This window comes from Pseudophryne corroboree, chromosome 6, assembly GCF_028390025.1.
Source record: "Pseudophryne corroboree isolate aPseCor3 chromosome 6, aPseCor3.hap2, whole genome shotgun sequence".
Lineage (NCBI taxonomy): Eukaryota > Metazoa > Chordata > Amphibia > Anura > Myobatrachidae > Pseudophryne > Pseudophryne corroboree.
The window spans coordinates 445,041,818-445,056,182 of record NC_086449.1 but is presented as its reverse complement, the minus strand read 5'-3'; the positions used below and the strand labels follow the sequence as shown (position 1 = coordinate 445,056,182).

At 46.7% G+C, this 14,365-nt stretch overlaps 1 protein-coding gene across 2 annotated transcripts in view; it reads left to right on the top strand.

Annotated features, from left to right (window-relative positions):
- The window catches only part of CERK (ceramide kinase), a 159,935-nt gene that overhangs the window by 79,749 nt on the left and 65,821 nt on the right, over nt 1–14,365 (top strand). For both annotated transcript variants that reach the window (XM_063927116.1, XM_063927117.1), the window contains 2 exons: nt 13,041–13,163; nt 13,770–13,895. In XM_063927116.1, coding sequence (XP_063783186.1) covers nt 13,041–13,163; nt 13,770–13,895 — 249 coding nt within the window. The remainder of the gene's footprint in view (nt 1–13,040; nt 13,164–13,769; nt 13,896–14,365) is intronic.

The window sequence follows — 14,365 nt, the reverse complement described above, 5'->3', positions numbered from 1 at the left end:
GTATATCCTTTTATTTGCATAAACTATCTTGTAAACACAGGTTATCAAAAAAAGTAATTTACCCCTTTGGCATGTATTCTTATACAGATATGTCCTCATCCACATAGAAAGTGCCAAACCGATGTACTTTGTGCACCACAAAATGCGTCTAAAACGCATCATCAAGGAAATGTAATAGGGTCCGAGTTTGTGGAGGTCCAGGATTTCAGACGATATAGCCTGTATTTTTGAAACAGCAAACATTTACAAGGCAACACCAAGTTGGTTTTGCCTTGCAAATGTTAGCCACTTTAAAAATACGGGCAATCTCTGCTTAAATCTCAGACCTCCGCAAACTCGGACCCTATTACATTTCCCTGCATGTGTCCTTTGCTGAGTATCATTGAATTTGTGCATTTTTCCCACTGCTAATGTAATAAAACACAAAGGATGTATACCCTGCATACCACTACTGAATGTACATGCTGTAGCAGTGCGAAAATAGGATTTTAATTACCTACTGGTAAATTATTATTATTATTATTACATTTTATTTATAAGGCGCCACATGTGTTTCACAGCGCCGTACAAAGGACAGTACAGGGGACAAAACATTGCATTACAGTAAATAAAGAAATAGAGTACAGGTAACGGAGCACCACACATTCTCAAGACATAATACAGCTAAGATGTAAGTATCGAGGGAGTGATCATCGTACTACTAGAGGCTGGTGGCCATAGATGGAGATGAGCCTTTACTAGCAGGAAAAGATGGTCGTTGAGTAGGGGAGAGCTGTGAGTGAAATGTGTTGAGACGAGGGCTTAGATAACAAGAGGAAAGAGGGCCCTGCTCTGAAGAGCTAACAATCTAATGGGGAGGGGCGACAGACAGATGACAAGAGGTGCAGGCAAGTGGGAGGTAGCCTGATGGCAGTATGCAAGCAAGGCTGAGATGTTCACGGCATGAGGCAGGGGGGCGGAGGCGCGGCTTCAGCACTGGGTTATGCATCGGGAGGGTATGCTTTGATGAATAGGTGGGTTTTTAGTGCCCGTTTGAAGCTTTGCAAGGTTGGGGAGAGTCTAATGGAGCGGGGGAGTGCGTTCCACTGAAGGGGTGCAGCACGGGCAAAATCCTGAACTCGTGCATGGGAAGCAGTGACCAGGGCGGTGGAGAGGCGACGGTCATTAGTCGACCGTAGGGGGCGGGAGGGAGTATGAAGGGAAAGGAGGTTGGAGATGTAGGGAGCAGTAGAATTAGAGATGGCCTTGTATGTGAGGGTGAGGAGTTTGAAGAGGATTCTGTAGGGGAATGGGAGCCAGTGTAGATTTTGTTGAAGTAGAGTGGCAGATGTGGTGCGGCGGGAGAGGAAGATAAGCCTAGCTGCGGAGTTCAGGACAGATTGGAGGGGAGCAAGATGGGAGCAAGCGAGGCCAGTGAGGAGGACATTACAGTAGTCAAGTCGTGAGATGACCAGTGAGTGGATGATGAGTTTAGTTGCACTCTGGGAGAGATATGGCCTGATACGAGCAATGTTGCGTAGCTGGAAACGACAGGATTGTGCCAGAGCTTGGATGTGGGGTGCAATGGAGAAAATCCTTTCTCTTACGTCCTAGAGGATGCTGGGGGCTCCGTAAGGACCATGGGGTATAGACGGGCTCCGCAGGAGACATGGGCACCATAAAGAATTTCAGAATGGGTGTGCACTGGCTCCTCCCTCTATGCCCCTCCTCCAGACCTCAGTTAGATCCTGTGCCCAGAGGAGGTCCATTACAGGGGAGCTCTCCTGAGTTTCTCTGAAAAATAATTTTGTTAGGTTTTTTATTTTCAGGGAGCACTGCTGGCAACAGGCTCCCTGCATCGTGGGGCTGAGGAGAGAGAAGCAGACCTACTTAAGTGATAGGCTCTGCTTCTTAGGCTACTGGACACCATTAGCTCCAGAGGGAGTCGGAACGCAGGTCTCCCCTCGCCGTTCGTCCCAGAGTCGCGCCGCCGTCCTCCTCACAGAGCCGGAAGATAGAAGTCGGGTGAGTATAAGAAAAAAGAAGACTTCTTAGGCGGCAGAAGACTTCAGATCTTCCCTGAGGTAAGCGCCCAGCGGTAACGCTGCGCGCCATTGCTCCCACACACTACACACACTAGCAGGCACGGATGGGTGCAGGGCGCAGGGGGGGCACCCTGGGCAGCAATAAACACCTCTATATCTGGCATTTATAAGATTACAGGCTGCGGAGGCAGTATTTCTATGAATCCCCCGCCAGTTTTTTTATACTTTGAGCGTGACCGAAGCCTGCCGCTGGAGGGGGCGGAGCTTGGTCCCTCAGCACTAACCAGCGCCATTTTCTCCACAGAGATCTGCAGAGAAGCTGGCTCCCCGGTCTCTCCCCTGCTGACCACGGTGACACAGGGCTGAAAAGAGGAGGAGGGGCACTTGTAAGGCGCAGTGAGTGTATTACACAGTAAATTAATATAAAAGCGCTATTATCTGGGAGATTGTTTCCAGTGTCGGTTGGCGCTGGGTGTGTGCTGGCATACTCTCTCTCTATCTCTCCAAAGGGCCTTATTGGGGAACTGTCACCTTATAACTATATCCCTGTGTGTGTGGGGGTGTCGGTACGAGTGTGTCGGCATGTCTGATGCGGAAGGCTCAGCTAAGGAGGAGGTGGAGCAGATGATTGTGGTGTCTCCGTCGGCAACGCTGACTCATGATTGGATGGACATGTGGAATGTTTTAAATGCAAATGTGACCTTATTACATAAGAGATTGGACAAAGTAGAGTCCAGGGAAAAAGCAGGGAGTCAATCCACGGCTTCGACTGGGTCACAGGGCCCTTCTGGGTCTCAAAAACATCCCCTATCCCAAATAGCAGACACTGATACCGACACGGATTCTGACTCCAGTGTTGACTACGATGATGCGAGGTTACACCCAAGGGTGGCCAAAAGTATTCATTATATGATTATGGCAATAAAAGATGTTTTTTGCATATCACAGATGACCCCTCGGTCCCCGACACGAGGGTGCGCATGTATAAGGAAAAGAAACCTGAGGTAACCTTTCCCCCATCTCATGAGCTGAACGAGTTATTTGAAAAAGCTTGGGAAACTCCAGACAAAAAACTGCAGATTCCCAAGAGGAGTCTTATGGCGTATCCTTTCCCTGCACAGGACAGGGTACGTTGGGAATCCTCACCCAGGGTGGACAAGGCTTTAACACGCCTGTCCAAGAAGGTGGCGCTACCATCTCTGGACACGGCAGCCCTCAAGGATCCTGCTGATCGCAGTCAGGAAACTACTTTAAAATCTATTTATGCGCATACGGGTGCTTTACCAGCAATTGCATCGGCATGGGTATGTAGTGCAGTTGCAGCTTGGACAGATACCTTGTCAGCTGACCTTGATACCCTAGACAGGGATACCATTTTATTGACCTTAGGTCACATTAAAGACTCAGTCTTATATATGAGGGACGCTCAAAGAGACGTTGGGCTGCTAGGTTCGAGAGCCAACGCCATGGCGATTTCTGCTAGGCGAGCCCTGTGGACCCGTCAAGGGACGGGTGATGCCGACTCAAAGAAGCATATGGAGGTTTTGCCATACAAAGGTGAAGTATTATTTGGGGAAGGTCTCGCGGACCTGTTTGCCACAGCTACCGTGGGTAAATCTACCTTTTTGCCTTTTGTTCCCCCACAGCAAAAGAAAACTCCACAATATCAGATGCAGTCCTTTCGGTCGCATAAGTCCAGAAGAGGTCGGGCTCATCTTTCCTCGCAAGAGGTAAGGGTAGAGGGAAGAGAGCACCTGCTCTGGCTAGTTCCCAGCAGCAGAAGTCCTCCCCGGCTTCTACTAAATCCACCGCATGACGCTGGGACTCCACTGAGGGAGTCCGCGCCGGTGGGGGCACGTCTTCGACTCTTCAGTCAGGTCTGGGTTCTGTCAGACGTGGATCCTTGGGCGAGGGATATTGTATCCCAGGGTTACAAACTGGAATTCGAAGAGGTGCCCCCTCGCCGATTTTTCAAGTCGGCCTTGCCAGCTTCTCTTCCAGAGAGGGAAGTAGTGTTAGCTGCAATTCAAAAGCTGTGTCAACAGCAAGGGGTTGTCAGGGTTCCCCTAGTCCAACAGGGAAAAGGTTACTATTCAACCCTGTTCGTGGTCCCGAAGCTGGATGGTTCGGTCAGAACCATTTTAAATCTAAAATCCCTAAACCTGTACTTAAAAAAGTTCAAATTCAAGATGGAATCGCTCCGGGCTGTGATCTCCAGTCTGGAAGGGGGGGATTTTATGGTGTCACTCGACATAAAGGACGCATACCTTCATGTTCCCATATATCCTCCTCATCAGGCGTACCTGAGATTCGCTGTACAGGACTCTCATTACCAGTTTCAGACGTTGCCGTTTGGGCTTTCCACGGTCCGAGGATTTTCACCAAGGTGATGGCGGAGATGATGGTGCTCCTGCGCAGGCAGGGAGTCACAATTATCCCGTACTTGGACGATCTCCTGATAAAAGCAAGATCGAGAGATCAATTGCAGAGGAGCATGTCGCTCTCCCTGAGAGTGCTGCAACAACACGGTAGGATTCTCAATCTGCCAAAGTCACAATTGATTCCAGCGACTCAATCATTCCTAGGCATGATTCTAGACACGGATCAGAAGAGGGTTTTTCTCCCGATAGAAAAAGCCCGGGACCTCCAGAACATGGTCAGAGACCTGCTAAAACCAAAAAGAGTGTCTGTTCATCAATGCACTCGTGTTCTGGGGAAAATTGTGGCAGCCTACGAGGCCATCCCCTTCGGCAGGTTTCATGCAAGGACTTTTCAGTGGGACCTCCTGGACAGGTGGTTATGTTGTTGGCCTTGGCATCTACAAGGCGGGTGTCTGACAAGAGCCCCTATTTGATTTTCCATGTGGATAGGGCTGAGTTGAGGACTCGTCCTCAATTTTTGCCTAAGGTGGTTTCTTCGTTTCATATGAACCAACCTATTGTGGTGCCTGTGGCTACTGATGACTTAGAGGACTCCACGTCTCTGGATGTAGTCAGGGCTTTAAAAATCTATGTAGCCAGGATGGCTAGGGTTAGGAAAACAGAAGCACTGTTTGTCATGTATGCAGCCAACAAAGTTGGCGCTCCTGCTTCGAAGCAGACTATTGCTCGCTGGATCTGTAACACGATTCAGCAGGCTCATTGTACGGCAGGATTGCCGTTACCTAATTCGGTGAAGGCCCATTCCACTAGGAAGGTGGGCTCTTCTTGGGCGGCTGCCCGAGGCATCTCGACTTTACAGCTTTGCCGAGCAGCTACCTGGTCGGGTTCAAACACGTTTGCAAAGTTCTATAAGTTTGATACCCTGGCTGATGAGGACCTTGCGTTTGCTCAGTCGGTGCTGCAGAGTCGTCCACACTCTCCCGCCCGGTCTGGAGCTTTGGTATAAACCCCATGGTCCTTACGGAGTCCCCAGCATCCTCTAGGATGTAAGAGAAAATAAGATTTTAAACCTACCGGTAAATCTTTTTCTCCGAGTCCGTAGAGGATGCTAGGCGCCCGTCCCAGTGCGGACATAATCTGCAAGGCTTGTATATAGTTGTTGCTTACATAAGGGTTATGTTACAGTTGAGATCAGTCTTTAGCTGATGCTGTTTGTTCATACTGTTTACTGGTTGCGTATATTGCAGGTTATACGGTGTGGATGGTGTGGGCTGGTATGAATCTTGCCCTTAGATTAACAAAATCCTTTCCTCGTATTGTCCATCTCATCTGGGCACAGTTTCTCTAACTGAGGTCTGGAGGAGGGGCATAGAGGGAGGAGCCAGTGCACACCCATTCTGAAATTCTTTATGGTGCCCATGTCTCCTGCGGAGCCCGTCTATACCCCATGGTCCTTACGGAGTCCCCAGCATCCTCTACGGACTAGGAGAAAAAGATTTACCGGTAGGTTTAAAATCTTATTTTTCTCGTAGCAGGTAGAGGATGCTTGGGTCCACATTAGTACCATGGGGTATAGATGGGTCCTTTGGGAGCCATGGGCACTTTAAGAGTTTAATAGTGTGGGCTGGCTCCTCCCTCTAAGCCCCTCCTACCAGGCTCAGTCTAGAAACTGTGTCCGAGGAGACGGACATAATTCGAGAGAAGGAAATACACAGATAGTGGTGAGATTCACACCAGCTCACACATAACAGAAAACCAAGCTAACCAGCTTGAAACAATTCAGCAACTGCTGAACAACAGTACTTAACCAAGTAACAATGCAGTACTTAACCAAGTAACAATGCAGTACTTAACCAAGTAACAACACAGTACTTAACTAAGTAACAAATGCAGGAAAACAAAGCGCTGGGTGCGCGCCCAGCATCCTCTACAGACTACGAGAAAAGGATTTACTGGTAGGTAATTAAAATCCTATTTTCTCTTACGTCCTGGAGGATGCAGGGGTACACATTATGTACCAAAGCTCCCAGTACGAGCGGGAGAGCTTGGAGGCTGCTGCAGAACCGATTGACCAAACTTTAGGTCCTCAGAGGGCAAAGTATCGAACTTGTAGAACTAAGCAAACGTGTTTGATGCTGACCAAGTAGCCGCTCGGCAAAGTAGTAAAGCCGAGACACCCCTGGCAGCCACCCAGGAAGAACCCACTTTACGAGTAGAGTGGGCCTTAATGGAATTCGGACACGGCAAGCCTGCCGTAGAATAAGCATGCTGGATAGTACACCTGATCCAGCGAGAAATCGTCTGCTTTGAAACAGGCCACCCAACCTTGTTGGGATCATAAAGGACAAACAGAGCGTCCGACTTTTTGTGACGAGAAATTCTCTTCACATAAATCTTCAAAGCCCTCACAACATCCAAGGATTTTGAAGTAATTGAGGAGTCAGTAGCCACTGGCGCCGCAATAGGTTGGTTGATATGAAAAGCCGACACAACCTTCGGAAGAAATTGCTGATGCGTCCTGAGCTCAGCTCTATCTTCATGGAAAATCAAGTAGGGGCTCTTGCAGAACAATGCCCCCAATTCCGACACACGTCTAGCAGATGCCAATGCCAATAGTGTGACTGCCTTCCAAGTAAGGAACTTGACATCAACCTCCTGTAAAGGTTCAAACCAATCTGACTGCAGGAACTGCAGCACCACATTAAGATCCCAAGGTGCTGTAGGAGTCACAAAGGTAGGCTGGATGTGCAGAACCTCTTTCAAGAAAGTCTGAACCTCAGGGAGGACAGCCAGTTGTTTCTGGAAGAAAATGGACCGAAATGTGGACTTTTATGGAGCCCAACCACAGGCCCACATCCACACCTGCTTGCAGAAAGAGGAGAAACCGCCTTAGTTGAAACTCCACCATAGGAAACTTCTTGGATTCACACCAAGAAATGTACTTTTTCCAAATTCGATGGTAATGTTTAGACGTTACTCCTTTCCTAGCCTGTATTAGGGTAGGAATTACCTTGTTCGGAATGCCCTTCCGAGCTACGATCTGGCGTTCCACCTCCATGCCGTCAAACGTAGCGGTGGTAAGTCTTGATAAGCGATCAGCCCCTGTTGCAGAAGGTCCTCTCGAAGAGGAAGAGGCCTCTGATCTTCCAGCAGTAACTCCAGAAGATCCGCGTACCAAGCCCTTCTTGGCCAGTCCGGAGCAGTGAGGATCGCTTGAACTCTTGTTCTTTTTATTAGTTTGAGAATCCTTGGGATGAGTGGAAGTGGAGGGACCACAAACACTGACTTGAACACCCACGGAGAGCATCCACCGCCACTGCATGTGGGTCCCTCGACCTGGAACAGTACCTCCGAAGCTTCTTATTGAGGCAGGATGCCATCATGTCTATTTAAGGTACGCCTCAAAGGCTTGTCACCTCTGCGAACACTTCTGGGTGGAGGCCCCACTCTCCTAGATTGAAATTGTGTCTGCTGAGGAAGTCCGCTTCCCAGTTGTCCACTCCCGGAATGAACATTGCTGACAGCGCCACTGCGTGTTTTTCTGCCCAGGGGATGATTCTTGTTACCTCTGACATTGCAGTTCGGCTCTTCGTTCCGCCTTGTCGGTTTATGTAGGCCACTGTCGTTACATTGTCCGACTGAACCTGAATGGCTTGATCTTTCAGAAGATGTGCCGCTTGTAGAAGACCGTTGTACACGGCCCATTGTTCCAGAATGTTTATCAGAAGGATGGATTTCAGACTTGACCCCAACCTCTGAGACTTTCATCCGTGGTTAGGAGGATCCAGTTCTGAATCCCGAACCTGCGGCCCACTAGTAGGTGAGAGGTTTGCAGCCACCAGAGGAGCGAGATTCTGGCTTTCGGTGACAGACGTATCCTCTGGTGCATATAAAGATGAGATCCCGACCATTTGTCCAGGAGATCCAGCTGGAAAGACCGTGCATGAAATCTTCCATACTGTGCCTCTTACGAGACTCTAACCATCTTCCCCAGAAGGCGAATGCACTGATGAATTGACACCCGGGCTGGTTTCAGAACATCCCGGACCATTGTTTGTATCACCAACGCTTTCTCCTGCGGCAGAATCACCCTCTGTACTTCTGCGTCGTGGATCATCCCCAGGAAGGGCAGTCTCCTTGTCGGTTCCAAATGCAACTTTGGAAGATTCAGGATTCATCCTGGAGTAGTTGAGTTGAGAGAGCAATGCTCTGTAAAAACTTCACCCTGGAAGAGTGTTTTATCAGCAGATCGTCCAGATAAGGAATTACATTCACACCCTGCTTGCGGAGGAGTAGTATCATCTCCGCATGACCTTGGTGAACACCCTCGGTGCCGTGGAGAGGCCAAACGGCAGTGCCTGGAACTGATAGTGACAGTCCAGCAGCGCAAATCTCAGATAAACCTGGTGAGGCGGCCAGATCGGAATGTGAAGGTACGCATCCTTGATATCCAGGGATACTAGAAACTCCTCCTCCTCCTGACCTGAGATCACCGCTCTCAGAGATTCCATCTTGAATTTGAATTCCCTCAAATAAGGGTTCAACGACTTTAGATTCAATATTGGCCTGACCGAACCATCTGGTTTCGGTACCACAAACAGGTTTGAGTAATAACCCTTGTTTGCTAAATGAGGTGGAACTGGAACAATGACACTTGACTTTAGCAATTTTTGAATGGCTTCCTGTAAGATAGCACTTTCTGTCAGCCAAGCTGGTAAGCCTGATTTGAAGAATCTTGAGGTGGGAGTTCTTGAAACTCCAGTCTGTACCCCTGGGTAACAATATCTTGTAGCCAGGGGTCTATGCCTGATGACGCCCAGACATGACTGAAATTTCTTAATCTTGCTCCCACCTGCTCGATCTCCAGGCTGGAAGGTCCACCGTCATGCCGAGGATTTTGAGGAAGCATAACCAGGTTTCTGTTCCTGTGAACCTGTTGGTGCAGGTTTAATGGATTTCCCTGACCTCCTCTAAAGAAAGTGGAAGGGGGTTTGGACTTTTTAACTTTCGCGGTCCGAAAGGACTGCATTGTAGACTTCCTAGTAGGCGGTGTTGCTGAGGGAAGAAATGTTGATTTACCCACAGTTGCCGTGGAGATCCATGCATCTAACGCTTCCCCAAACAGCCTGACCTGTGAAGGGTAGGTTCTCCACACTCTTCTTGGATTCAACATCCACAGACCATTGGCGCAGCCAGAGTCCCCTGCGTGCCGAGACAGCCATGGAACAAGCCCTCTCATTAAGATGGCCAAGGTCCTTCATGGGCTCCACCATGAAACCTGCAGAGTCTTGTATGTGATGTAAGAACAATTCAATGTCACTTCTACCCATAGAATCTAATCCTCTAGTAATGTGCCTGTCCACTTTACTATGGCTGTAGAAATCCACGCACAAACAATAGTGGGTCTTAACGCTATACCAGTAGCTGTGTATAATGATCTGAGTGTAGTCTCAATGTTACAATCAGCCGCCTCCTTTAAAGCAGTGGACCCAGGGACAGGTAAAACCACTTTTTTAGACAACCTAGACACAGAGGCATCTACTACAGGCGGGATTTCCCACTTTTTTCTGTCCTCCTCAGGGAAAGGAAAAGCAATGAGAACCCTTTTTGGGATCTTGAATTTTTTCTCTGGGTTTTCCCACGATTTTTCAAACAATACGTTGAATTCCTTAGACGCAGGGAATGTAAGAGAGGATTTTTTATTATCACTAAAGTAAGCCTCCTCTCAGGTACCTTATCAGTAATGTGTAAAATGTCCCTAATAGCCTTAATCATGAGTTGCACCCCCTTAGCAAGGGATGCACCCCCCCACCCCCATATGCATGTCCCCATCACCGTCCCCGTATCAGAGTCTGTATCCGTGTCAGCTTGCATTATCTGGGTAAGAGCATGCTTCTTAGGGTAAATTGGGGTCTTTGATGAGTTAGTGGGAGCTGAATACGACAAAACCTCAACAGATTTTTTTCAAAACCTGTGTTTCAGTCTCATTTTGAGCTATCCGAGATGAAATGTGGGATATCATTCCCCTAATAGAATCCACCCATGGGGGTTCGGATTCAGAAGGCTGAGACAGTATATTGCAGTCCTGAGTACATGGAATAGACTCTTCTGGAGAAGATACACACACTGCAGCACAGGGTACAGAGTACAGAGTTCCTAGACATGGTTATGTGAGCTATACAAACACATACACACAGACATACACAGGAAATTGCAGACAGTTTCCCCCAGAGTACCTTCAGAGAGACACCGAGTATTTGGAGTCAGGCACACGGTGCCCCAGTAGGCAGTTATACACTAACGGTTGGCTCTGACTGAATAACCTTAATAGGATTACACAATTAATATAACACTCCCCCTCCCCCTTATCTATAACCCTTGGTACCGCAGAGATATTGGAGTTATGTGGAGGCAGCGCTCCCTGTCGGCGTTCTAAGTGTGATCTGGAGGGAGAAAATGGCGCTTGTGAGATGCTGGATCCGCTCTGAGGAGAAGCCCCGCCCCCTGTAATGCGCATCTTCCCACTTGTACAGATTATACTGGCCTGAGGTGATTTTGCTGCTAACAGTGGGATTAGTCCCACTAAAAAAACCATAAAACTAGAAAACTCCTAGGAGCTCCCCTAGCTGTGACCGGCACTGGGCACATTTTCTAAACTGAGTCTGGTAGGAGGGGATACAGGGAGGAGCCAGCTCACACTATTAAACTCTTAAAGTGCCCATGGCTCCCAAGGGCCCATCTATACCCCATGGTACTAATGTGGACCCCAGCATCCTCTAGGACGTAAGAGAAAGACACTTACCTGAGAAAAAGGCAATATAACTGAGCCGTGCCATGTGTTGCACAAACTAGTAATGTGCGAGTTTATGCTTCCACAATTGTGAAGTACAAATCCGAAGTTCCCAGTACACTGCAAGCCTGTTTGTAAGTATGTGTGATGCAAAATGCCAAACTTAACTATTTTTGGTGCGGCATGCTTCTCACACCATATAGTGCAAAAACGCTAGGTAAATAAGGAAACCGCTGTATTATGTGTCTATGCATATGTTTAAACCTGTATATGCAAATGTATATAATTACATGGAGACATGGGCTGCAAAGAGCAGCCTTCACTTATACTACCGGCCTCCGCCCTAACAAAACATAAACAAACGATTATCCCATGTTCTTGTATGATAAGGAATGTTGGAACCCCTGCAATGGATCCTTTACTACCTTACAGGGGTACACATGGAGCGATGTTCACTTAATTTCTAAGCAAACTGATTAGATTGCTTAGAAATTAAGAACACATCGCTCCGTGTGTAGGAGTGACGGCGATGTGCGTTGCTATCGCCGTTGCTAGATTGGTCTGCATGCAGGCACTATCTAGCACATCGCTCATTTCACCGCTGTGTGAAAGGAGTGCCTCCCTCGCTCAGCACACATCTCTGATCACATCTCCCGGTGTGTACTAGGCTTTAGTTAGTCCCAGCATAATGGTAGGAAAGATCTGTGGATTGCTTGTCTCCTGTCTGCCTCTGTATTGTCATCCTCTGAGACTTGGTCTAGTTACGGCTCCTCAGTGGAGTAAAATATTTATTCACGTCCTTATGCAGCTCATTTTCCTATTAGTGCATAGGTCCAATTATAAACATGCCTATTGCTATTCAGATATACTATTGTTATAATTCTGATGGTTGAGATAGATAGAAATGTATTGATATTTTTAGTTATTTAAACTCACAAACAATTGAAGTTACATATCAGATGAGATTGGTTAACAAGTGCTATAGTCAGTTATTATTGGAAATTGTACAGAATGTAAAGGAATATCCTCCAGGTGCATACACATTTGTCGATAAAATGAACAACGTCGCTTATGTTCACCCTTCCTGAGCGACGTTGTTCTCAGCAAGTGTGTATGCCAGCCGATGCGTAGCCCCGCAGGTAGTTAACGACCCTCGCTGTCTGCCATGCATGCATACTCAGTCTGGACTGTCGTCCAAGAGCTGCCTACACGGCCCGGCCGCAACATCACGTCACTGAGCGATGTATGTCCGGCCGCCAACCACCTGGCCCCGGATGGGGAAGCACTAGACGTCACCGCTCATAGAGCACGTTGTCTAGTATGTATGCACCTTTAGTTATACAGAAGATCATCCGGCATATTGATACTGGTTTAGCTATGAAGCTGGAGCTTGGATATACATTTCTGTTTCTACTGAAGTGGACAGATAATTAGAGTGCACTGCAGTGACCTGCCTCAGAACCATTACAGTGCACGGTGCTCTGGTCACACTGCTGACTACAGAGTAAATGGATATACTGTACGTGTCAGATTGTCCACAAGCAGACAATAGCTTTACTATAAAATGGCAAGGATTACCTTTATTGATTGCTTGTTTTATTGTTTGACAACCTTTTATTTCACATATCTCAATCTGGTTATTGTTTTGATACTGCAATTATGTTATAGATTTCAAAACTGTTATACAGTGAATGTATTTTTTTTTTTTTGTGTATTCCATAATCCAAATTAAGTAATACAGTACAGCATGCATTTGTGTAGGCCAAATAGTTTTTTTTTTTTTAGTGTTTGCCATCACGGCTGAATGATTCTGTGTTTGACAAGTGTTGGTTTTCTGTCCTCTAGTGCACTATGTGCAGAGAATGAAGAAGCATCGCTGGCGGTGCAAATCGGTGACCTTTTGGTGCAGTGATGAACTTCTTTGCTGCCAGTGGTTACAAGCACTTAATGATCTACTTGAAAAACAGAGTGAGTAATATATTACTGGCACAATCATTTCATTTCAGTTAAAATTGGGCATGGAAAACGTCACCGGTAGCTAGTAGCTGTCTGAACTAGACTTATATTAAATTAGTTTGTGTTCTAATCTTTCCATTTAAATAAGAGTTAAAATGTGTTATAAAATGTATATTTTAAAAAGTTTGCCAGAATATGGCTATTCCTGCTACTGCTGCTGCTGCTGGTAGACAGCGCAGTCTTTGGACTTGACCTTTAGTATTAGACTTGAAACCTCTTTCTGCAGGTGAGCCCATACTTATTTGTAAACACCTGTGTGTGAACTTTTACAACCATGATACGTATGCTTATTTAAGGATTTGGCGGCATGTTTATACTAAAAGCCTTTTATTTGCAACAAGGTGCCTATCCCTTCTGGCAATGTTTTGTATTATAGTTATTCTATGATAACATCCAGTGAGCTTTCTTCACTTTCTCAGCCAAGGAAGTAGTATGCTCTAAACTTAAGCTTCTTAATTAAATACAATCATTTTGAGGTATGATAACATCTAGGAAAGTTTTTAGAAGGCATATATGGTAAATAATATTCATATTTTGTTTATTTTTGATTCGGTGCAGCATGGAGACCAAAGCACTTACTAGTTTATATAAACCCATATGGTGGAAGGAAGAAAGGAAAACAAATATATGAAAAGAAGGTGGCTCCTTTGTTCAGCCTTGCCTCCATCTCAGCAGAAGTCATAGGTAAAGAGATTCCTCTTACGTAAGAGCAGTGTGCAATATGAAACAGTTCTTATTTGTTATTTTTCCTTAAAGTTCAGTGCCACCAATAACTAAGTAGGGACTAATTTAGACCTAATCACATCAGCAAAATTGTTGTCTAATGGGCAAAACCATGTGCACTGCAGGTGAGGCAAATATAACATGCACAGAGAGTTAGATCTGGGTGGGGTGTGTCCACACCGAAATCTAAATTGCAGTGTAAAAATAAAGCAGCCAGTATTTACCCTGCACAGAAACCATATAACCCACCCAAATCTAACTCTCTCTGCACATGTTATATCTGCCCCACCCCCCCCTGCAGTGCATATGGTTTCACCCATTAAAGAACAATTTTGCTGCCGCAATCAGGTCTGAATTATTCCCTAATCTTCATCTGCATGGAAGCCTCATGAACCTACATGTATGAGTGTGTGGGAGGCTTTTGTAGGAGT